The 25,014-nt window shown below is 42.7% G+C and overlaps 1 protein-coding gene across 1 annotated transcript in view; it reads left to right on the plus strand.

Annotated features, from left to right (window-relative positions):
• Positions 1-25,014, plus strand: part of LOC139471174 (voltage-gated potassium channel subunit beta-2-like) — a 186,070-nt gene that overhangs the window by 14,691 nt on the left and 146,365 nt on the right. Inside the window, exon 2 of the mRNA XM_071253449.1 lies at positions 2,747-2,843. Within this exon, the coding sequence (XP_071109550.1) occupies positions 2,803-2,843 (41 nt within the window). The 5' untranslated portion in view covers positions 2,747-2,802. The remainder of the gene's footprint in view (positions 1-2,746; positions 2,844-25,014) is intronic.

Raw genomic sequence — 25,014 nt, forward strand, 5'->3', positions numbered from 1 at the left:
ATATAACAGAAATACTCCCACACACTGTGATATAACAGAAATACTCCCACACACCGTGATATAACAGAAATACTCCCACACGACATGATATAACAGAAATACTCCCACACACCATGATATAACAGAAATACTCCCACACACTGTGATATAACAGAAATACTCCCACACACCGTGATATAACAGAAATACTCCCACACATCGTGATATAACAGAAATACTCCCACGCACCATGATATAACAGAAATACTCCCACACACCGTGATATAACAGAAATACTCCCACGCACCATGATATAACAGAAATACTCCCACACACCATGATATAACAGATATACTCCCACACACCATGATATAACAGAAATACTCCCACATGCCGTGATATAACAGAAATACTCCCACACACCATGATATAACAGAAATACTCCCACTCGCCGTGATATAACAGAAATACTCCCACACCAAGTTGACATGCCGTGATATAACAGAAATACTCCCACACACCATGATATAACAGAAATACTCCCACACACCATGATATAACAGAAATACTCCCACACCAAGTTGACACACCATGATATAACAGAAATACTCCCACACACCGTGATATAACAGAAATACTCCCACATCAATCTGACACACCATGATATAACAGAAATACTCCCACATCAATCTGACATGCCGTGATATAACAGAAATACTCCCACATCAATCTGACATGCCGTGATATAACAGAAATACTCCCACACATCATGATATAACAGAAATACTCCCACATCAATCTGACATGCCGTGATATAACAGAAATACTCCCACACACCATGATATAACAGAAATACTCCCACATCAATCTGACACACTGTGATATAACAGAAATACTCCCACATCAATCTGACAGACCATGATAAAACTGAAATACTCCCACACCAAGTTGACATGCCGTGATATAACAGAAATACTCCCACATCAATCTGACACACTGTGATATAACAGAAATACTCCCACATCAATCTGACACACCGTGATATAACAGAAATACTCCCACATCAATCTGACACACCATGATAAAACTAACATACTGCTCAAGGCAGCATCATACCCAACTCACTCACTCATCAACAGTATGTCAATAACCTGTCGTTTCTTTTTGTGCACTCAGCAATATACCAGCTATATGAGGGCGGTCTGTAAATAAGTCTTGACCAGACAATCCAGTGATTGATATGAGCATCAATCCACGCAACTGGGATATGATGACATGCATCCACCAAGTCAGCGAGCCTGACCACCCGATCCCATTAGTCGCCTCATAAGACAAGCATAGTCGCCTTTATATTCTCCAACATCAACAACTATCCTGTGGTTGACAAATTTTGTTATGGCTAATGGCAGTGTCTTTTGAAACAGAACTTCCAATTGCTGTGACCATTATGATTTACTGTAAATATTTGAGGAGACTTTGAATAAGTCTGTTTTCGATGGGCTCGACCTTGGGGCCATATGATACCATTATTATAGTTTAGTGAATCAAATATTGGTGGGAGTGTCGCGATGCTGGTGGCGGACAAAAAATCGGCAGGATGTGTAGCGCTTGAGGAAGGACGTTTAGTTGGAGATTCACATTTCTTGAGTGTTTAATGAGGTTTGCCTCATGTTTCCTAAGGGGCGGTCGGGTAGCCTAGTGGTTAAAGCGTTCGTTGTCCGATTCCTGACATGGATACAATGTGTGAAGCCCATTTCTGGTGTCCTCCGCCGTGATATTGCTGGAATATTGCTAAAAGCGGCGCAAAACCTCTCACTCACTCACTCACTCACTCACTCACTCACTCACTCACTCACTCACTCACTCACTCATGTTTCCTACCTTAATGGTTAAATACGGTTTCACGGATCATCTGTCATGTGATTTTAGACCTCAGTATTTCATGTGAGACAATGGTGCCAACACAAATAAGCTACTGTTTTGACATAATTGACCAATCAACTTTCAGTACACAATTTCATCTGTTTTGTTTTTCACGTATGTCTCAAGGTCAGGTTTCTAGTTGTCCCAGACAAGTATTTGAAAACAGTTTCGTTAAAGTGTATTTATTTGCATGAAACAATAAACGTCAACATTAGAAAGGTGTAGATTACTGTCGGCCATCCTTCAAGATCGTGACGTCACAGGTTACTAGAAGCCTGTGAATTAGGCGTTAAGTCAGGTGCAGTTAACACGTACAACTCCCTACATATAGACAGTGGAGACACAGCCCTAAGATGGATACGAGTAGAAATAAGCCTGTCAGCAACACACATATTCTACTAAAAAAAACACCCGATTCTTTCATATCACCATAAATGATCTGAGTGAGTGAGTGATTTGGGTTTAACGCCGCTTTTAACAGTATTCCAGTTATATCACGGCATGTCAGCTTAATGTGGGAGGAAAGCCCAAAGTGATGCAGGTCTTGGACGTTTACCACTTCGGTGAAACCCACAAGCACGGGTATGGTGCTGACAAACCTAGAAACATAATCGGGGCGAACTGGGATTCGAACCCACAATCATAGGTTTCTCGCGTGCCCAAGGGACGCAATTTTGCACAGCGAATCGCGGCGCCTTAGACGACTGGGCCATCTGTGCCCCCATAGTGATCTGAATGTGCTATGAGATTCAAGGACAGATTAACTATAGTAGTGAAAAAATCATATTTTCTTCAAATCTCTTGAGTAGTATACATGTATAGGTTTTTTTAAACTTTTTTTCAGGGAAGGGGAAGTTGGTGTGACGGGAAGCTGAAGTCTGAGAGAGCAGGTCAAAGGTCATGTCTTCCAAAAGCAGCAGCAGCACACTCGTGCAGTACCGGTGAGTTAAATCAACATCAGCACGTCAGCTGATAGTCTGTGTGAGGCCAAGATGTAGGTCATGGTTTAATGAGTTCACTTTGCTCAAGACTTGACACAAGTAAAATCTTGACGAATTTGGTTTTGCATCCTGCATCTAGGTTTAATTCATCGTTAATGGTTTGGGTCGTTATGTGCTGTGGAGAAACAGTGTTAGGACTTTATGTGCTGTGGAGAAACAGCGTTAGGACTTTATGTGCTGTGGAGAAACAGTTTTAGGACTTTATGTGCTGTGGAGAAACAGTGTTAGGACTTTATGTGCTGTGGAGAAACACTGTTAGGACTTTATGTGCTGTGGAGAAACAGTGTTAAGACTTTATGTGCTGTGGGGAAACAGTGTTAGGACTTTATGTGCTGTGGAGAAACAGTATTAGGACTTGATGTGCTGTGGGGAAACAGTGTTCGGACTTTATGTGCTATGGAGAAAAGTATTAGGACTTTATGTGCTGTGGGGAAACAATGTTAAGACTTTATGTGCTGTGGGGAAACAATGTTAAGACTTTATGTGCTGTGGAGAAACAGTTTTAGGACTTTGTGTGCTGTGGGGAAACAGTATTAAGACTTTATGTGCTATGGAGAAACAGTGTTAGGACTTTATGTGCTGTGGGGAAACCATGTTCGGACTTTATGTGCTATGCAGAAAAAGTATTAGGACTTTATGTGCTGTGGGGAAACAACGTTAAGACTTTATGTGCTATGGAGAAACAGTGTTAGGACTTTATGTGCTGTGGGGAAACAGTGTTCGGACTTTATGTGCTATGGAGAAACAGTATTAAGACTTTATGTGCTATGGAGAAACAGTGTTAGGACTTTATGTGCTGTGGAGAAACAGTGTTAGGACTTTATGGGCTGTGGGGAAACAGTGTTAGGACTATATGTGCTATGGAGAAACAGTGTTAGGACTTGATGTGCTGTTGAGAAACAGTATTAGGACTTGATGTGCTCTGGAGAAACACTGTTAGGTCTTGATGTGCTGTTGAGAAACAGTATTAGGACTTGATGTGCTCTGGAGAAACACTGTTAGGACTTTATGTGCTGTGGAGAAACAGCGTTAGGACTTTATGTGCTGTGGAGAAACAGTTTTAGGACTTTATGTGCTGTGGAGAAACAGTGTTAGGACTTTATGTGCTGTGGAGAAACACTGTTAGGACTTTATGTGCTGTGGAGAAACAGTGTTCGGACTTTATGGGCTATGGAGAAAAGTATTAGGACTTTATGTGCTGTGGGGAAACAATGTTAAGACGTTATGTGCTGTGGGGAAACAATGTTAAGACTTTATGTGCTGTGGAGAAACAGTGTTAGGACTTTGTGTGCTGTGGGGAACCAGTATTAAGACTTTATGGGCTATGGAGAAACAGTGTTAGGACTTTATGTGCTGTGGGGAAACCATGTTCGGACTTTATGTGCTATGCAGAAAAAGTATTAGGACTTTATGTACTGTGGGTAAACAATGTTAAGACTGTATGTGCTGTGGAGAAACAGTGTTAAGACTTTATGTGCTGTGGGGAAACAGTGTTAGGACTTTATGTGCTGTGGAGAAACAGTGTTAGGACTTCATGTGCTGTGGAGAAACATTGTTAGGACTTTATGGACTGTGGAGAAACAGTGTTAGGACTTTATGTGCTATGGAGAAACAGTGTTAGGACTTTATGTGCTGTGGAGAAACAGTGTTAGGACTTTATGTGCTATGGAGAAACTGTGTTAGGACTTTATGGACTGTGGAGAAACAGTGTTAGGACTTTATGTGCTATGGAGAAACAGTATTAGGACTTTATGTGCTATGGAGAAACAGTGTTAGGACTTTATGTGCTATGGAGAAACTGTGTTAGGACTTTATGTGCTTTGGAGAAACAGTGTTCAGACTTTATGTGCTATGGAGAAACTGTGTTAGGACTTTATGGACTGTGGAGAAACAGTGTTAGGACTTTATGTGCTATGGAGAAACAGTGTTCGGACTTTATGTGCTATGGAGAAACAGTGTTAGGACTTTAAGTGCTATGGAGAAACACTGTTAGGACTTTATGTGCTGTGGAGAAACATTGTTCGGACTTTATGTGCTATGCAGAAAAAGTATTAGGACTTTATGTGCTGTGGGGAAACAATGTTAAGACTTTATGTGCTATGGAGAAACAGTGTTAGGACTTTATGTGCTGTGGGGAAACAGTGTTCGGACTTTATGTGCTATGGAGAAACAGTATTAAGACTTTATGTGCTATGGAGAAACAGTGTTAGGACTTTATGTGCTATGGAGAAACTGTGTTAGGACTTTATGTGCTGTGGAGAAACAGTGTTAGGACTTTATGTGCTGTGGAGAAACAGTGTTAGGACTTTATGGGCTGTGGGGAAACAGTGTTAGGACTATATGTGCTATGGAGAAACAGTGTTAGGACTTGATGTGCTGTTGAGAAACAGTTTTAGGACTTGATGTACTGTGGAGAAACACTGTTAGGACTTTATGTGCTGTGGAGAAACAGTGTTAGGACTTTATGTGCTGTGGGGAAACAGTGTTCGGACTTGATGTGCTCTGGAGAAACAGTGTTAGGACTTTACGGGCTATGGAGAAACAACGTTAGGACTTTATGTGCTGTGGAGAAACAGTGTTAGGACTTTATGTGCTATGGAGAAACAGTGTTAGACTTTATGTGCTGTGGAGTAATGGGTCTGGAAGCTTTATTAGCTCAAGAAAAATAGTTCATTGATATTGTATGCCCGCTTAAATATTTCTGGGACATTACACATGCTCTATAGAAATAGTTTTGTGATATTATATACACTACAGACACTGTTCTGAGACATTAACTACTCTGTAAATAAGTTTCTTGAACATTACATATTCTCTGTGGAAACAGTTGTGAAGGTTATATATTCACTGTACAAAAAAGTAGACACAATGTATGGATAACAACTTCTTTATTTACTGTAAAGGTGCAATTTCGGTATAGATTCTTATACCGTTTTCAAGCAAGGCCATAAATTGTGTCTACTTTGTCATCCGTCAACTTCTAAGTAATGCCTATCAAACAATTCTGGGACGTAATATATGCTCTGCAAAAACAGTTGTGATCCTTTATGTTCCTTTACGACAACTAATTGTAGATGATACAGTTACCCCAACTCACACTGACAGTCTTCCCTGCTGGACATTCAAGTTATGGTAGGACACTGAACCATGTGACTGCCTCCCAGTAACCAATAGGAACAAGTTATGATTCAGAGACACTTTACCAAAAACTAGATAGAATTGCCATAGAAACAGACCATTGTGTGAATGCTATTGACATGAAATATCAGTCAATGCTGCCTCTGAACATCAAAGGGCATATATCAAACTTTGGAAAGGAAGCTTGAAAGAGATTTTGGGGTTTTGAATTAATGCTGTGGCCCCCCGAGGCCCTGGAGATGAGTTCCTGGTGAATGGTCCAGTCATGGGAAGAACGAGACAAGACCCATCGCTGTTCCTACAAAGATGGAGGTCAGAGGTGGGATAGACATCACCCAGTTTCCAGTACTGAACGCACTTCGGGAGTGGTAATCGAAGCTGGCCATCACCAGATGTAATTATGTAAATGTTTGCGTCTCTGCAATTACATAAATATGCCGGTTTGCTCCATCTCATCGGAAATTGTATTTGAACGTTTCCTCCCACATTTAAATTCAAATCGAGAACTGGATCCCAAAATAACTGCAGCTAATAGAAAATCCATTTGATTATCCGTGATTCATATACAATATGTGATTATGAAAGTATGATTTACTGAGTCATGAAAATTCATAGTTCCATCCAGGGCTGCGTGTGCTTCAGGATCAGTTCACACACGTACAGTACACCGCCACTGCCGATCTCACTGCTAGGGATGACACCTGATCCTTGTGTCTCTTCCAATACATGATTTCAGAAGTTTGGACTATTCTTCTGCAAATAGCGCAACAGATTAAAATAAGTTTTCGATATGATGAATAACAGTGATCACCTACAGCTGTGTCCCCTGATGGAAACCAAGGACTGTTAGCCTCTTTTACTTAGCCTCATTAACTTGACCTCTTTTACTTGGCTTCTTTTACTTGGCCTCTTTTATTTGGCCTCTTTTACTTGGCCTCTTTTACTTGGCTTCATTTACTTGGCCTCTTTTACATGTCCTCCTTTACTTAGCCTCTTTAACTTGACATCTTTTACTTAGCCTCTTTCACTTGACCTCTTTTACTTGGCCTCTTTTACTTAGCCTCTTTTACTGGGCCTCTTTTACTTGGCCTCTTTAACTCGGCCTCTTTTACTTGGCCTCTTTTACTTGACCTCTTTTACTTGGCCTCTTTAACTTGACATCTTTTACTTAGCCTCTTTCACTTGACCTCTTTTACTTGGCCTCTTTTACTTAGCCTCTTTTACTGGGCCTCTTTTACTTGGCCTCTTTAATTCGGCCTCTTTTACTTGGCCTCTTTTACTTGACCTCTTTTACTTGGCCTCTTTTACTTGACCTCTTTTACTTGGCCTCTTTTACTTGGCCTCTTTAACTTGACCTCTTTTACTTGGCCTCTTTCAAATGGCCTCTTTTACTTGGCCTCTTTCACTCGGATTTTAAGGCCATAACTCACATATCTGCACACACCAACTTGTCACGCTGAAGACCTGTGTTCGATTCCCCAAATGGGTACAATGTGTGAAGCCAATTTCTGGTGTGCCCCGCCATGATATTGCTGGAATATTGCTAAAAGCCGTGTAAAACCATACTCACTCACTCTCTCTCACACACGCACGCGCACACGCACACACACACACACACACACATATTACATATGTTACAATTTGTTGGATTGATAATACATATATACACCAGATGAGGGTGCCAATTAGGAAGCAGTTTATGGTTTCCTGGGAGTCATCAGAGAATTTACCTCCTTGGATTGGGAGTCAGTATTGCTCCCCAACACCCCCTACTTGTCTCCCTGTGAGGATTGTGAGTCAGGATAGCTCCCCAACACCCCATACTTGTCTCTCTTTATGGATTGTTGCAAGATTGTTGCAATTATAAAGTGATGTGCGTGCGCGTGTGTTTGGCTGCTTGTAGCCCGGACTGATGCCGATTTTTATAGTGCCAACTCACTGCTGGAGTTTAACATGAATACCCCACTCAGATACAGTATACTGTCTCTGAGCCGACCACCCCATACTTGTCTCCCTGTGTGGATTGTGAGTCAGTATAGCTCCCCAACACCCCATACTTGTCTCCCCGTGTGGAATGTGAGTCAGGATAGCTCCCCAACACCCCATACTTGTCTCCCTGTGTGGATTGTGAGTCAGTATAGCTCCCCAACACCCCATACTTGTCTCCCTGTGTGGATTGTGAGTCAGGATAGCTCCCCAACACCCCATACTTGTCTCTCTTATGGATTTTTGCAAGATTGTTGCACTTATAAAGTGATATGCGTGCGCGTGTGTTTGGCTGCTTGTAGCCCGGACTGATGTCGATTTTTATAGTGCCAACTCACTGCTGGAGTTTAACATGAATACCCCAATCAGATACAGTATACTGTCTCTGAGCCGATCAGTCCTTGTTTTATCCCTTAATGCCGAGCGCCAGGCAGGGTAACAACAAGTTCCATATTTTAAAATTTTATTGTATGCCGGGGAACAAACCCTTGACCTTCCCCTCACCTGGCGGACGCTCCACCACTAGACCACGGAGGCGGTCCAGTAATAAGTACTGTCACGACTTTTTAGTCAAATCACCAAGTTTTGACCAATATCACTACAAACTTTGACTGAAACATTTTGAGTAGGTAATTAATTTTGTCATTTCCTACGTTAAAAATGTGCCCCCTTACATAACCTAAGTGCAAACAATTAGCTAATCCCCAAATTAAGTTTCCAAATGGCACCAGATAACCCTCAGTGTGAGTGAGTTTTTGCCTTCTAACACTCATTTGATCATTCTAAACATGATCGGTGTCAAGGAATCCAGATTACCACATCCACTGACAATGAGCAACGAGTTGTCGTGTCATGTGACAGGGGATTTCCATGCTGATGTGTACTTAAGGACATGATAAGATCGTGGCAGTCTCATAGATTTCCTGACACCGGTGATGAGGCAGAAAGTATTGCGAAAAATCTGCGAACCTATTGTTGGAACGAGATCCAGTGATGTTATACGAGATAAGCCCATTTCAGACTACTTCCTGTATGACCAGCAATATTTAAGTGCTAGCGGACATAACACTAGTCGTATATGCTGCAATGTTTTTTAGTTGATACCTTTCTAAGTAGCATCAGAGAAAGGGACAGGACATTAGATAGTCTGAGCTGGAGACTAATTTAAACAAAAATTGTTTCAGAAAATAATGGTTTTGCACAAAAAAACACAAAAAAGAAATTGTTTTCTGGATATGCTGACATTTATTGTTGGACTCTTTTTGAAAAACATTGAATGTCTTTACGCTGTGACCTACAGCATTGTGCATCCATTACAAAAACCCAAGGCAGCCACAACCCTACCGACCAACAGTGAGCACTGTATTCCTGAATATTTTGTAACTTAATTTGTTATTCATGAGTTTTGAGTGTGAAATCCTTGAAATTTTGACAACCAATGACAAAAGACCCTTTTGAATAAGCTCGGAATGCTCCCTGAATGCGATCCTTTAAACCAGAAGTCGTCTCACTTTCTGTAGAAATTAATGTACATATTTGTCATGAGAAACACTTAAAAACTGAAGCTTATTGTGACAAATGAATTGTCTCTTATATTTTCTGCAGGCAATAAGGACACACAAAAATTTGAATCACTGGGCCCAACATGATGTCTTCTTGCCACGGTCCTACGGGCAGGCGCGTGTTTTGAATGCTGGTTTTGAGTTTCATTAAATGATAAATGTATTAGACCTGAACCTCTCCTGGCATTCCTTCCACAATAAGCTGATAACCCATGATCGAACAAGACTTGTTCAAAAAGTCATCGAACCAAACTCACTCACTCACACATTGAAAAACACCATCCACCATGCATGCTCATTGTTTTCATCAAAAAGGTTGAAATCTACAACCTGGAAGACTTTGTGCTTTCCTCACTCACTCACTCACTCACTCACTCACTCACTCACTTACTGCGTAAGAGGTGACTAACGGGATCGGGTCAGGCCCGCTGACTTGGTTGATGCATGTCATCGATCTCAATTGCATGGATCGATGCTCATGATGTCAATCACTGGATTGTCTTGTCCAGACTCTATTATTTTACAGACCACCATCATACAGCTGGAATATTGCAGAATGCGGCGTTAAACCACAAATAAACAAACAAACCAACCAACCAAACCAACCAAACCAACCAACCAACCCAACCAACCAACCAATCAAACCAACCAAACCAACCAACCAACCAACCAACCAAACCAGCCAACCAACCAACCAACTAACCATCCAACCAATCAACCAACCAACCAATCAAAACAACCAACCAACCAACCATCCAACCAACCAAACAACCAACCACTGATCATCATTATCACTGTGATAATGGACCATGCTGTGAAAGTTTCATGAGGAAATGCAGCAATGTCGTGTGTTCACTTCAAACATTCACAATGTGTTAACAGTTGTCCAATCATCAAATTACAAAATATATTGAAATTCTCAAACTGTTGGACATGCCATGTAGTTGGTGCTGTGTCAGAAATGATTTATGCCATATCATGTTTCCCTTCTGGTCAGCCCAACAAACATGTCAAGGTTGCCATACAGCTTCTGTGTTATTTCCAAGAATAGAGGACCAACTGTTGAATGTGCCCACGTCTCTGTAAGGCAGCATACAAATAATGATTTTTTTTCTCATGCATACCGTTTTCGACGTAATAAGTGCCCAGGGCGCTCTCAAAATTAGAAATAGCGGGCTCTTATTCGAATAATATTTTGGGGAAAAAAAAGAGTTGTAAGATAAATTAAGGCTGACAGCCTGAAATGTTAATGTACAACTGATATATTTTTCCAGAATTTAATTGCCCATAATAGAGGTTGCATATAACACACGATTGCGTATTATACATGAATAAATAAGTCTTGTGTACATTGATCAATCGGAAGGGGTGATAATTGGGATTGTTCACTAGTCATTATATTAGCAAATGTCGCCGTAGACGCTTATTAGAGCGGGGCGCTTTTTACGTCAACTACAGTATTTCTTTTCGAAGTGATGATGGACTTCATTGAATTATGTTGTTGAGAACTAAATGAATTAGACAAAGTGGGGTATAGGATTGACATAGCAGTGTTATGCATCAGTTACTATATTTTCCAAAACTGGCTCCCACAGGAGATATGGCTTGGGTGAGATCAAGCCATATCTACATTGTATATATCAATGCAATGAAATTGCATCACAATGCTTTGCAGACCATTGTGACGTCATTGGTTACCATGATGTCACAATCAAATGACATCACTAATGGCTCTGCTACTGCTGCTGTTAGCAGTACTTTTTACACTTAAGACACTGCTTATAACTGTCTACAAACTGAAAAAGTTAGAAGAATGATGTTGGATGATAAATAATATCTCACCCTCATGTCTTTTGATATCAAATATATCAAAACTCGGCAAGCCTCAGAGTTTTTCCACTTTTATCAACTTGTGTTGATATATTTAATTTGATATCAAAAGACATGAGGGTGAGATTCTCTTTATATTTCCATACAAAATAATCTTTCATTACTTTTTTCATGTCATGACAAAAAATGGTTACTTTCTTGTTTTTCTGGGGGCACGGATGGCCCAGTTGTCTAAGGCGCCGTGATTCGCTGTGCAGAGTTGCGTCCCTTGGCCACGCCAGAAACCTATGATTAAGGGTTCGAATCCCGGTTCACCCTGATTATTGTTTCTAGGTTTGTCAGCACCATACCCGTGCTCGTGGGTTTCACCGAAGTGGTAAACGTCTAAGACCTGCATCACTTCAGGATTTCCTCCCACATTAAGCTGACACGCCGCGATATAACTGGAATACTGTTAAAAGAGGCGTTAAACCCAACTCACTCACTCACTCACTCTTGGTTTTTTTGACTGCATCTAGTGGTGGAGTGTCCGCCCGGAGAACTGAAGGTTCGGGGTTTGATGTTAAAAGATGGTACTTATTGCTGCCCTGTCTGGTGCTCGGCATAAAGGAGCAAAAACAAGGACTGGTCGGCTCAGAGTCTGTATACTGTGTCTGAGTGGGGTATTCATGTTAAACTGTGGCATGGTATCTCAGTGGGCTAAAACAAGGACTGGTTGGCTCAGAGTCAGTATACTGTGTCTGAGTGGGGTATTCATGTTAAACTGTGGCATGGTATCTCAATGGGCTAAAACAAGGACTGGTCGGCTCAGAGTCTGTATACTGTGTCTGAGTGGGGTATTCATGTTAAACTGTGGCATGGTATCTCAGTGGGCTAAAACAAGGACTGGTTGGCTCAGAGTCAGTATACTGTGTCTGAGTGGGGTATTCATGTTAAACTGTGGCATGGTATCTCAATGGGCTAAAACAAGGACTGGTCGGCTCAGAGTCTGTATACTGTGTCTGAGTGGGATGTTCATGTTCAACTGCGACAATATATCTCAGTAGGCTAGCATGATAAAATCAGCTTTAATCCGGACTAGTACAAGCAGCCACACACACACATGTTGCTATAAAAGTGCAATAATCTTGGACATGACATTAACCCCATTTCCCTTTTGTTTTATGACATCCTCATACTAAAAGACAGAAACCAGAATTAATCATCTTATGAAGTGTTTTGTAACAGTTTAGTGACAATAGTTATTGAACTTCCTTGGCTTTGTGTCAAAATGAGATTGGGTGAGTGAGTATAGTTTTACGCCGCTTTTAGCAATATTCCAGCAATATCATGACGGGGGACACCAGAAATGGGCTTCACACATCCACCATGTGGGGAATCGAACCCAGGTTTCTGCATGACGAGCAAACCCTTTAACCACTAGGCTACCCCATACCGCCTCATATGTAGATATATATGAACATTAGTGGGGCTGCTTGACTTTCCTTCAGGTGTATAGTAAATTATCTGAATGAAACATCCTTCTGTGTGTAACATAGCTTCACCCAATAGAAAACTGCCATATTTAAATGTACCTTTACCACAAAGATAAGAAATCTCTGCTGGAAGCAGGTTCTGAATATCCCTTACACACGATAGAATTTTGACCAGAACCAGTATAACCTGAGTCGGTACAATGTTCATGCTTCAGGGCCGACTGTTGTCCATGATTGTCTTGAAGTAAACCATGCGATCGAATAACACGGCCACAAGGTCATTGACTTAGGAGCCTCATTGGTGCAAACAGAATTGGACACTGTCCGAATTAATGGAATAGTGTTGACCGACTTTCGTTTGACCAGCAAATTGCTGATCAAGGGAAACAAGAATTGGGTCTAGATCATTGATTTTTTTATCTTTCTCGAGAAGAGGCTCTATAACATTTGCGACATGATTCTCCCGGGAGATCGAGATGCTGGAAGAGATATACATCATATAGACTTGGAGCAAACCCCTCCATTATGTTAACAATACCATTTGCATTGCAGGACAACTCAACTGGTGCCAGATTCATGTTGTGATGTTTGAAATTATGATAAAAGTGTTCCTTTGCATATTTGGGCCGGTGGGGTAGCCTTGTGGTTAAAGTGTTCGCTCATCATGCCGATGAACCAGGTTTGATTCCCCACCTGGGTACAATGTGTGAAGCCAATTTCTGGTGTCCCCCTCCGTGATATAGCTGGAATATTGCTGACAGCGGCATCTTAGCCAAACTCACTCACTCAGCATAAATGCTTAATGCTGCAAAATACACCAACATGTGCCCCCTAAATTTCTACCACTAATTGAAATAGATTCTTGTTGCAATGTTTGAAAGAAAGATAGAAAGTCCAAGGTTCATGTCATTATTAAAGTTTTAGAGGCCCTGGAATAAATAAAGGCCCCAGTCAAGTCTTATGAATCCTGTACCTCTATCACATCATGCCATCATGCCATAATGTCCTCTAGCACACACAGGAAAGAAGTGACGTTTTCCAGCCTTGCATACAGGAGAGCTGTGTCTATTTGCTATTAGGGGAACAACTTATCATGTGCAGTTGACAGTGAAGAGGACTTCTGTTGAAATCTGAAATTTTTGTTATAGTGTGATTGCAGTCAAAATGCAGGATTTATGGCAATGATGTAATAGAGGTAGTGTTCCTAGAATTATTAACAATGATAGCTATTGTTTTGATAATTGGCAATACAAATGATAGTTGTAGTTGCTGTGGAAATATTGGCTGTTTGTTTGGGTGAGGTGAAATCGAGAGTAACATCACTCTCAAGATTAATTCACTTTTATACCAATGTGCATGCATGTATGTGTGTGTGTGTGTGTTGCTGCTTGTTCTAGTCCGGAGGGAGGTTAGGTAGCCTAGTGGTTAAAGCGTTCCCTCGTCATGCCGAAGACCCAGGTTTGATTCCCGACATGGGTACAATGTGTGAAGCCCATTTCTGGTGTCCCCCGCTGTGATATTGCTGGAATATTGCTAAAAGCGGCGTAAAACCATACTCACTCACTCACTCTGGTCCAGACATGAAGTGCGGGCCCTCAGGGAATACTTATTGTGTTTTAGTTGTGTTTGAGACAGTTTCCTTTATAACAGTCTTAGACAGTTATATCACATTGTATCATTTAAACTGGCTTCCACACTGTGTTGGGTGAAATCAAGATTATCTCCTCCGAGCAGACCACTATGATGTCATCGATTACCATGACATCACAATTAAATGACATCACTAATCTCTCTACCATTGAATTTGGTTAGCTGTACTGTTTACACACAAGACATTGGATATTACTGTTTACAAACTGATAAAGTTTGAAGAATGATTTGGGATGATAAATAGGATCTTTCCCGAGTGTCCATTGACATCAAATATATCAACACTTGATGATAAAAGTTTAAATTCTGTTGCAAGTGTGAAGATGAGAATCGCCAGCCTCACATATATTGTAGAGTTTATTTTATCATAAAACATGTAAATGTCTGATGTAACACATAAAACCCCTCAATTTAACATTGTTTAAAAGAAGTTGTATTGATTATCAACTGTTTCTAGAGAATTTTTAGACATTCTGAGGGCACCATTGATGAGAAATGCAATATAATGTATGACCGTGCACTGAGTCTTTGGTGAATCACTACATCACCAGTAATTGTGTTATGCCAACCTCACTCACTCACTCACTCACTCACTCACTCACCCAAAAAACCACCCACTCACTCACTCACTCACTCACTCACTCACTCACTCACTCACTCACTCACTCACTCACCCAACCTGCCACAAACCCACCCACCCACTCACTCACTCACCCAGTGTACATGAGGCCTCCAGTGTTGGCCGATTCACTCACATGTTGAATCTATGGTTAATGGCTCATACAGGATTTTATTTCCATTTAACTGTAAGTGAATTATTCATTGATTTCTTCTCTGCAGCATACTGTGCTGGGTTTGTTGTGGAGATTACATCTGTAAACACTGAAGACAGTTTTGTGTGGCAATGATGGCCTTTAAATCCATAATGTTAGAAGAGGCAGCTGGATTGGCCAGTGTATTCAATAGAGATATGTATTGATTACAAGGTATCTAAAGATGTTCGCAAGATGAACATATATATAAAAAATATTGCCCTCAATGTGTTTATGGAGAATTTTTATACATCTCCAATTAATAATTAAAAAATGTAGGGTGATAACCCACACATCAAGAGGTGATAACCACATCATACAAGAGGGTGATAACCCACATATCAATAGGTTATAACCACATCATGCAAGAGGGTGATAACCCACATATCAAGAGGTTATAACCACATCATGCAAGAGGGTGATAACCCACACATCAAGAGGTGATAACCACATCATACAAGAGGGTGATAACCCACATATCAAGAGGTTATAACCACATCATACAAGAGGGTGATAACCCACACATGAAGAGGTTATAATCACATCATACAAGAGGGTGATAACCCACACATGAAGAGGTTATAACCACATCATACAAGAGGGTGATAATCCACACATCAAGAGGTGATAACCACATCATACAAGAGGGTGATAACCCACATATCAAGAGGTTATAACCACATCATGCAAGAGGGTGATAACCCACACATCAAGAGGTTATAACCACATCATACAAGAGGGTGATAACCCACACATTAAGAGGTGATAACCACATCATACAAGAGGGTGATAACCCACATATCAAGAGGTTATAACCACATCATACAAGAGGGTGTTAACCCACACATCAAGAGGTTATAACCACATCATACAAGAGGGTGATAACCCACATATCAAGAGGTTATAACCACATCATGCAAGAGGGTGATAACCCACATATCAAGAGGTTATAACCACATCATACAAGAGGGTGTTAACCCACACATCAAGAGGTTATAACCACATCATACAAGAGGGTGTTAACCCACACATCAAGAGGTTATAACCACATCATACAAGAGGGTGATAACCCACACATTAAGAGGTGATAACCACATCATACAAGAGGGTGATAACCCACACATGAAGAGGTTATAATCACATCATACAAGAGGGTGATAACCTACACATCAAGAGGTGATAACCACATCATACAAGAGGGTGATAACCTACACATCAAGAGGTGATAACGCACACATTAAGAAGTTATAACCAAATCATACAAGAAGGTGATAACCAAATTATACAAGAGGGTGATAACCCACACATCAAGAGGTTATAACCAAATCATACAAGAAGGTGATAACCCACGCATCAAGGTGATAATGCACACATCAAGGTGATAAACCACACATCAAGGTGATAATGCACACATCAAGAAGTTATAACCAAATCATACAAGAAGGTGATAACCAAATTATACAAGAGGGTGATAACCCACACATCAAGAGGTTATAACCAAATCATACAAGAAGGTGATAACCCACGCATCAAGGTGATAATGCACAGATCAAGGTGATAACCCACACATCAAGGTGGTAACCCACACATCAAGGTGATAACCCACACATCAAGGTGGTAACCCACACATCAAGGTGATAACCCACACATCAAGGTGATACTGCACACATCAAGGTGATAACCCACACATCAAGAGGGCAATAACCCACGTACCAAGAAGGTGATAACCCACACATCAAGAGGTTATAACCAAATCATACAAGAAGGTGATAACCCACACATCAAGGTGATTACCCACACATCAAGGTGATAACCCATGCACCAAGAACGTGATAACCCACGCACCAAGAGGTGATAACCCACACATCAAGGTGATAACCCACACATCAAGAGGGCAATAACCCATGCACCAAGAAGGTGATAACCCACACATCAAGAGATGATAACCCACACATCAAGAGATGATAACCCACACATCAATGGAAATACATTTATGTAATTCCTTGAACATATGTATATAAACATCCCAGACCTGCATCCCTTCAAGGTTTCCAACACATCAAACTGACAAGATGTGATATAATTGAAATACTGTTTAAAGCTTCCCACACAAAACCTTTAAACATCACACAAGAAATCCCTGATGAAATCTGGAGGTGAAGATTCCTGACAACAAACAGTCTTTTAATATTGGGGAAAGCTGTACAAAAGTGTATTTAATGACATTCCGTATTTGACTTAATAAGCGCCAAGGACGCACTCAAAATCAGAAAAGGGGGGCGCTTATTAGAATGCAATCTTGGTTAAAAAACAGAATTGAAAAATCTTAAAATTCATGGTTTGGCAAACGTAGAAATGGATCTGTGTCCATATTTTACCCCCTTTGAGATATATGTCTCTTACAAATAATACCATGTGCATGCTCAGCAAATACAGCAGTGGCGCTTTTTAGGTTAAATACGGTAATTTAAAGTGAAGTGAAGTGAAAACTAGTGGAGTAGAGTCCCAGAGTTTGTGTTACATGCCACTATGATTAACAGCAAACTTGCTGATGCAGCATTATGTAATATAGTCGACTTGTGTCATTTGATAGTTAAGATATACACTAGGGATTTTACATAAATCTGTCGAGCTTATATCCAGAATGACTTCAATCAAATCTTACTTACACATGACTATTATCAGTATTGATAGCAGATGTTCCAGTGATGCTTACAGAGTGTATTTGTATAACCAGGTATTTTGGAAAAAAGGCTTTAGTATTAATATGTTGTTTATGAAATTCTACAAAGTTCTAGCTTAAAATATGAAATGGAAATAAGAAGTCACCGAGTTATTTTAGACAAGAAGAGGTTGATAGCACGAACTGAATCTACCACTTAAGGGAATGGAAATTGGTTCTTATGGAGGTAAGCATTAGGAATCATTTCGAATAACATTAAACAATTTTCAGCTGGAGGAGCTGAAATTATCATCGGTAGTATTTTGTCAGTTGTCTGGGAATCGGAGACTCCCGACAAACCAAAGCGGTTCTCTCTGTATATTGGAAGTCCGGATCAGAAAAGTGTCCGAGTTTAGAGTTGATCAGAAGTCTTATCACACTGTTCTTTGCATCACCTAAATGTGTTGTGCATAAACAGAAACACATCTGAAGTGTGTGTGTGTAATATTCAAAAATTCCCTCTCCGAAAAATGGACTTTGAGCAACCAATCTAGCTTTGAGAGAGCTACATCTTCCCTGGAACCAATGAGTTGTGAGAATAAGTGGCCAAGGTAGAAGGGTATCGTACCCGACACCTACAGTTACAACACAGACAGCAGCAGTTCAATACCTCTGTCAGGGACACGGGTGGCCCAGTCGTCTTAGGCGCCGCAATTCGCTATGCAGAGTTGTATCCCTTGGGCACACGAGAAACCTATGATTGTGGGTTCGAATCCTGGTTTGCCCCAATTAAGTTTCTAGGTTTGTCAGCACCATACCCGTGCTCATGGGTTTCACCTAAATGGTAAACATCTGAGACCTGCATCACTTTGGGGTTTCCTCCCACATTAAGCTGACATGCCGTGATAGAACTGGAATACTGTTAAAAGCGCCGTTTAACCCAACTCACTCACTCAATAACACTGACTGCAGCATGTGGAATGCTGTATGTCAACACTCATGTTATTTAATGAGAAATAAATTCAGTAACAACATGGAAACTATTATAATACTGATATGTATACTGCCCTACAGATAGTCTTTGTTTAATGCAGGCTATAAATCCCATAATGTGTTATACTCATATGAGATATGACTCATACTGTACTGCAGATACATAATGGACATACTTGTGTGAAATTTTGTGGAAATAAAATCAGTTTGATTTTTTCAAAATAGCACTGTTTTTTCATTTTGTAAATTGTGTTTAGTACTCTCTTGACAAGTGCTATCATTAGATCAATACTTCCTGGGAGAAAGCTCTCCATGCATATGGAAATGTTTTTTCGATGAAAACAAAACATTGTGCCAGAATTTGTCTGCATGAATCTGGACACAATTTTGTGATTTGTGGTATGTCAGATTTGCCCCATAATTCTTTGATTGTCATATCTATGGTGCATGTATACTGTATGGGTCAGAATAGGTCCCCAGTACCCCATGCTTGTCTCCCTGTGTGGATTCCATCACAGAATAGGTTCCCAGTACCCCATGCTTGTCCCCTGTGTGGATTCCAGGACAGAATAGGTCCCCAGTTCCCCATGCTTGTCTCCCTGTGTAGATTCCATCACAGAATAGGTCCCCAGTACCCCATGCTTGTCTCCCTGTGTAGATTCCATCACAGAATAGGTCCCCAGTACCCCATGCTTGTCTCCCTGTGTAGATTCCATCACAGAATAGGTCCCCAGTACCCCATGCTTGTCTCCCTGTGTGGATTCCATCACAGAATAGGTCCCCAGTACCCCATGCTTGTCCCCTGTGTAGATTCCATCACAGAATAGGTCCCCAGTACCCCATGCTTGTCTCCCTGTGTGGATTCCATCGCAGAATAGGTTCCCAGTACCCCATGCTTGTCTCCCTGTGTAGATTCCATCACAGAATAGGTCCCCAGTACCCCATGCTTGTCTCCCTGTGTGGATTCCATCACAGAATAGGTCCCCAGTACCCCATGCTTGTCCCCTGTGTAGATTCCATCACAGAATAGGTCCCCAGTACCCCATGCTTGTCTCCCTGTGTGGATTCCATCGCAGAATAGGTTCCCAGTACCCCATGCTTGTCCGCCTGTATAGGTGCCCTCTACCTGGAATGTAAGTTGTATTTATATAAACATGAGTGGAATGCTGGATTCATTGTTAAAGTAAGTCAATGCGCTGTGTGAAGCACAGCTGGTCGAATAGGGAGCCTAATGTATTGACAGCATGCACAGATTGACGATGGATGAGCAGCCGCTGTATAGGGAAATATCATCAGGACCATCAAAGACCTCATTCAGTGAAAATATTGGAAAAGTTGTAACTCAACCCAGCTGCCCTGAAATGATCATATCTGCCAGCAAATGCTGTCATTAATACTGACAATTGTCGGTCGATGTTTGGTCTCTATACATAGGTTTCCAGTAGCCATGCTTGTTGTGGGAGCTGACGAGATTCTCAGTACTCCATGCTTGTGGGAGCTGACGGGGTCCCGTAGTACCTCCATGCTTGTTGTGGGAGCTGACGAGGTCCCGTAGTACTCCATGCTTGTTGTGGGAGCTGACGAGGTCCCGTAGTACACCATGCTTGTTGTGGGAGCTGACGAGGTCCCGTAGTACCTCATGCTTGTTGTGGGAGCTGATGAGGTCCCGTAGTACTCCATGCTTGTTGTGGGAGCTGACGAGGTCCCGTAGTACCTCATGCTTGTTGTGGGAGCTGACGAGGTCCCCAGTACTCCATGCTTGTTGTGGGAGCTGACAAGGTCCCCAGTACTCCATGCTTGTTGTGGGAGCTGACGAGGTCCCCAGTACTCCATGCTTGTTGTAAGAGCTGACGAGGTCCCCAGTACTCCATGCTTGTTGTGGGAGCTGACAAGGTCCCCAATACTCCATGCTTGTTGTGGGAGCTGACGAGGTCCCCAGTACTCCATGCTTGTTGTAAGAGCTGACGAGGTCCCCAGTACTCCATGCTTGTTGTGGGAGCTGACGGGGTCCCGTAGTACCTCATGCTTGTTGTGGGAGCTGACAAGGTCCCGTAGTACTCCATGCTTGTTGTGGGAGCTGACGAGGTCCCGTAGTACACCATGCTTGTTGTGGGAGCTGACGAGGTCCCGTAGTACCTCATGCTTGTTGTGGGAGCTGATGAGTTCCCGTAGTACTCCATGCTTGTTGTGGGAGCTGACGAGGTCCCGTAGTACCTCATGCTTGTTGTGAGAGCTGACGAGGTCCCCAGTACCTCATGCTTGTTGTGGGAGCTGATAAGGTCCCCAGTACTCCATGCTTGTTGTGGGAGCTGACGAGGTCCCCAGTACTCCATGCTTGTTGTGGGAGCTGACTAGGTCCCCAGTACTCCATGCTTGTTGTAAGAGCTGACGAGGTCCCCAGTACTCCATGCTTGTTGTGGGAGCTGACAAGGTCCCCAATACTCCATGCTTGTTGTGGGAGCTGACGAGGTCCCCAGTTACCTCATGCTTGTTGTAAGAGCTGACGAGGTCCCCAGTACTCCATGCTTGTTGTGGGAGCTGACGGGGTCCCGTAGTACCTCATGCTTGTTGTGGGAGCTGACGAGGTCCCGTAGTACTCCATGCTTGTTGTGGGAGCTGACGAGGTCCCGTAGTACACCATGCTTGTTGTGGGAGCTGACGAGGTCCCGTAGTACCTCATGCTTGTTGTGGGAGCTGATGAGGTCCCGTAGTACTCCATGCTTGTTGTGGGAGCTGACGAGGTCCCGTAGTACCTCATGCTTGTTGTGGGAGCTGACGAGGTCCCCAGTACCTCATGCTTGTTGTGGGAGCTGATAAGGTCCCCAGTACTCCATGCTTGTTGTGGGAGCTGACGAGGTCCCCAGTACTCCATGCTTGTTGTGGGAGCTGACGAGGTCCCCAGTACTCCATGCTTGTTGTGGGAGCTGACGAGGTCCCCAGTACTCCATGCTTGTTGTGGGAGCTGATAAGGTCCCCAGTACTCCATGCTTGTTGTGGGAGCTGACGGGGTCCCGTAGTACCTCATGCTTGTTGTGGGAGCTGACGAGGTCCCGTAGTACTCCATGCTTGTTGTGGGAGCTGACGAGGTCCCGTAGTACACCATGCTTGTTGTGGGAGCTGACGAGGTCCCGTAGTACCTCATGCTTGTTGTGGGAGCTGATGAGGTCCCGTAGTACTCCATGCTTGTTGTGGGAGCTGACGAGGTCCCGTAGTACCTCATGCTTGTTGTGGGAGCTGACGAGGTCCCCAGTACCTCATGCTTGTTGTGGGAGCTGATAAGGTCCCCAGTACTCCATGCTTGTTGTGGGAGCTGACGAGGTCCCCAGTACTCCATGCTTGTTGTGGGAGCTGACTAGGTCCCCAGTACTCCATGCTTGTTGTGGGAGCTGACGAGGTCCCCAGTACTCCATGCTTGTTGTGGGAGCTGATAAGGTCCCCAGTACTCCATGCTTGTTGTGGGAGCTGTCGAGGACCCCAGTACTCCTTGCTTGTTGTGGGAGCTGACGAGGTCCCGTAGTACTCCATGCTTGTTGTGGGAGCTGACGAGGTCCCGTAGTACTCCATGCTTGTTGTGGGAGCTGACTAGGTCCTCAGTAATCCGTGCTTGTTGTGGGAGCTGACGAGCTCCCGAAGTACCTCATGCTTGTTGTGGGAGCTGACTAGGTCCCGTAGTACCTCATGCTTGTTGTGGGAGCTGACGAGGTCCCCAGTACTCCTTGCTTGATGTGGGAGCTGACGAGGTCCCGTAGTACCTCATGCTTGTTGTGGGAGCTGACTAGGTCCCCAGTACTCCATGCTTGTTGTGGGAGCTGACGAGGTCCCCAGTACTCCATGCTTGTTGTGGGAGCTGACTAGGTCCTGTAGTACCTCATGCTTGTTGTGGGAGCTGACGAGGTCCCCAGTACTCCATGCTTGTTGTGGGAGCTGATGAGGTCCCCAGTACTCCATGCTTAAGGTCCCCAGTGCTTCAAGCTTGTTGTGGCACTCACTCACTCACTCACTCACTCACTCACTCACTCACCATGTGGGTGAGGCTGTCTCAGTAACCACAGGGGGGCATGGGTGGCCCAGTCGTCTAAGGCGCCACGATTCACTGTGCAGAGTTGCGTCCCTTGGGCACGCCAGAAACCTATGATTGTGGGTTCGAATCCCGGTTCACCCCGATTATGTTTCTAGGTATGTCAGCACCATACCCGTGCTCATGGGTTTCACCGAAGTGGTAAACGTCTGAGACCTGCATCACTTCAGGCTTTCCTCCCACATTAAGCCGACACGCCGCGATATAACTGGAATACTGTTAAAAGCGGCGTTAAACCCAACTCACTCACTCAGTAACCACAGCTGCACTGACAGCACCATGATCTAGTGGCCACATCAGACAACCAACTCTGTTCAGTTTCAACCTAACTTGGGCACTAATCTAGTCATTGACTGCCAAATCTGATTGCACTGAGACAGTGTTTGATAAGAGCTGGGAAGAGGGAGTGGGTTGCTAGATTCCCACAGTGTGACCTGGGCAATGGATCCCTTGGCCTGTTACCCTCCCCTGGATCAATAGCCAGGGAGTTTGGGATGTAAATTACCCAACTAAAGTGATTGCTTTCTGACATGTCTGAGTACTTTCAGCTCTCTCGTCATACTTCAGACAGGAAAAGTCTTGCCGAGGCGTCAGATAACTGCTTTTCTGATTGCTGTGCACAGATTATAAGATATGACATTATCATTTGACCATTTGTGTATGGGCGTAATTGACGAGGTGCCTTGTTGTCAGGATTGTTGTTACAAGGAAACTTCTTCACTGGTCAGCTGTGGAACTGATTGAAGTTTATGTGACAGAATGTGGGCGTGATCTGAGACACTGAGAACCGACCCAAGATGAGGTGTGTAGGTGGGAGCTAGTCTGACATTGTCTGTCAAGAGAATTCAGCGGTGTCATGCTGCAGAAGTGGATGTTGCGAAATATTGGAATTGAGGGTTACTTTCATTAACCTGCTGTCTTTGTGTGGATGTGTGGGAGGTGAAGTGTGGTACTTCAATGTCACATTGCAAATGTCAGCTTCAGTGAGATACAGCAGCTGCTCTTGGGGACTGAGTCTTGATACTCTTGATGGGGAGGGGGGGGAGGCTTTTGTATCGAGATTAACAGCTCAGCTACAAAACCAGATATTTTATTATTTATAACTGTAAGCCTTTATTTTTGTGGCAGGCGATGTTTCGTTTTCAACAGTCTGAAACATAATTATTTTTTTAGATTTCGGAAACAGTTTCTTTTTTTTTCGATATAGAACTCAGGCCCCTTCCCAGAATATCCAATGGTCGGTCCCTAAGTAATACAATGATATTTGAAGGTAGAGTGGAATTACAGAGTTCCTCAAATGAGGAAGGTTTGAAATGGATTTGAAGCAAAATATAATTGTTTTGTCAGGGATTATGAAAAAATGTTAACGTTACAAAACAGTTATATTTCATTGTGATAACCATGCTATGTTAGCTACACATGCTTGCCTTAAAAGGCGACTATGCTTGTCGTAAGAGGCGACTTACGGGATCGGGTAGTCAGGCTGGCTGACATGGTTGATGCATGTCATCGTATCCCAATTGCGTGGATCGATGCCCATGTTGTCAATCACTGTATTGTCTGGTCCAGATTCGATCATTTACAGACCCCCGTCATATAGCTGGAATATTTCTGAGTTCGGAGTAAAACAAACAAACAAAACTTGACAGGCCCCTATTATGTTCTGTAAGTACCCCTTGGAATCCTAGTTGTGTTGTCAAGGCGAAACACGGAAGTGAACTTTTTCAGATAGTCGCTATGACAGTTGAACTTTTATTCATTTCAATGAAATGATTGAGTTAGCTGGATTGGTGGATTAGTGGGAGAAGTGTCATTGTTTCAGCACAGATGGAGTGATAAATAAGTCTGTTGTCTGGAAAGTGTCTTGATGACAAGAACAGAGACTGGTGGCCATCACATTAGAAAATACATAGTCATTGAAGGGG

The sequence above is a fragment of the Haliotis cracherodii genome, unplaced genomic scaffold (genome assembly GCF_022045235.1).
Source record: "Haliotis cracherodii isolate W230 unplaced genomic scaffold, xgHalCrac1.p SCAF_22, whole genome shotgun sequence".
Lineage (NCBI taxonomy): Eukaryota > Metazoa > Mollusca > Gastropoda > Lepetellida > Haliotidae > Haliotis > Haliotis cracherodii.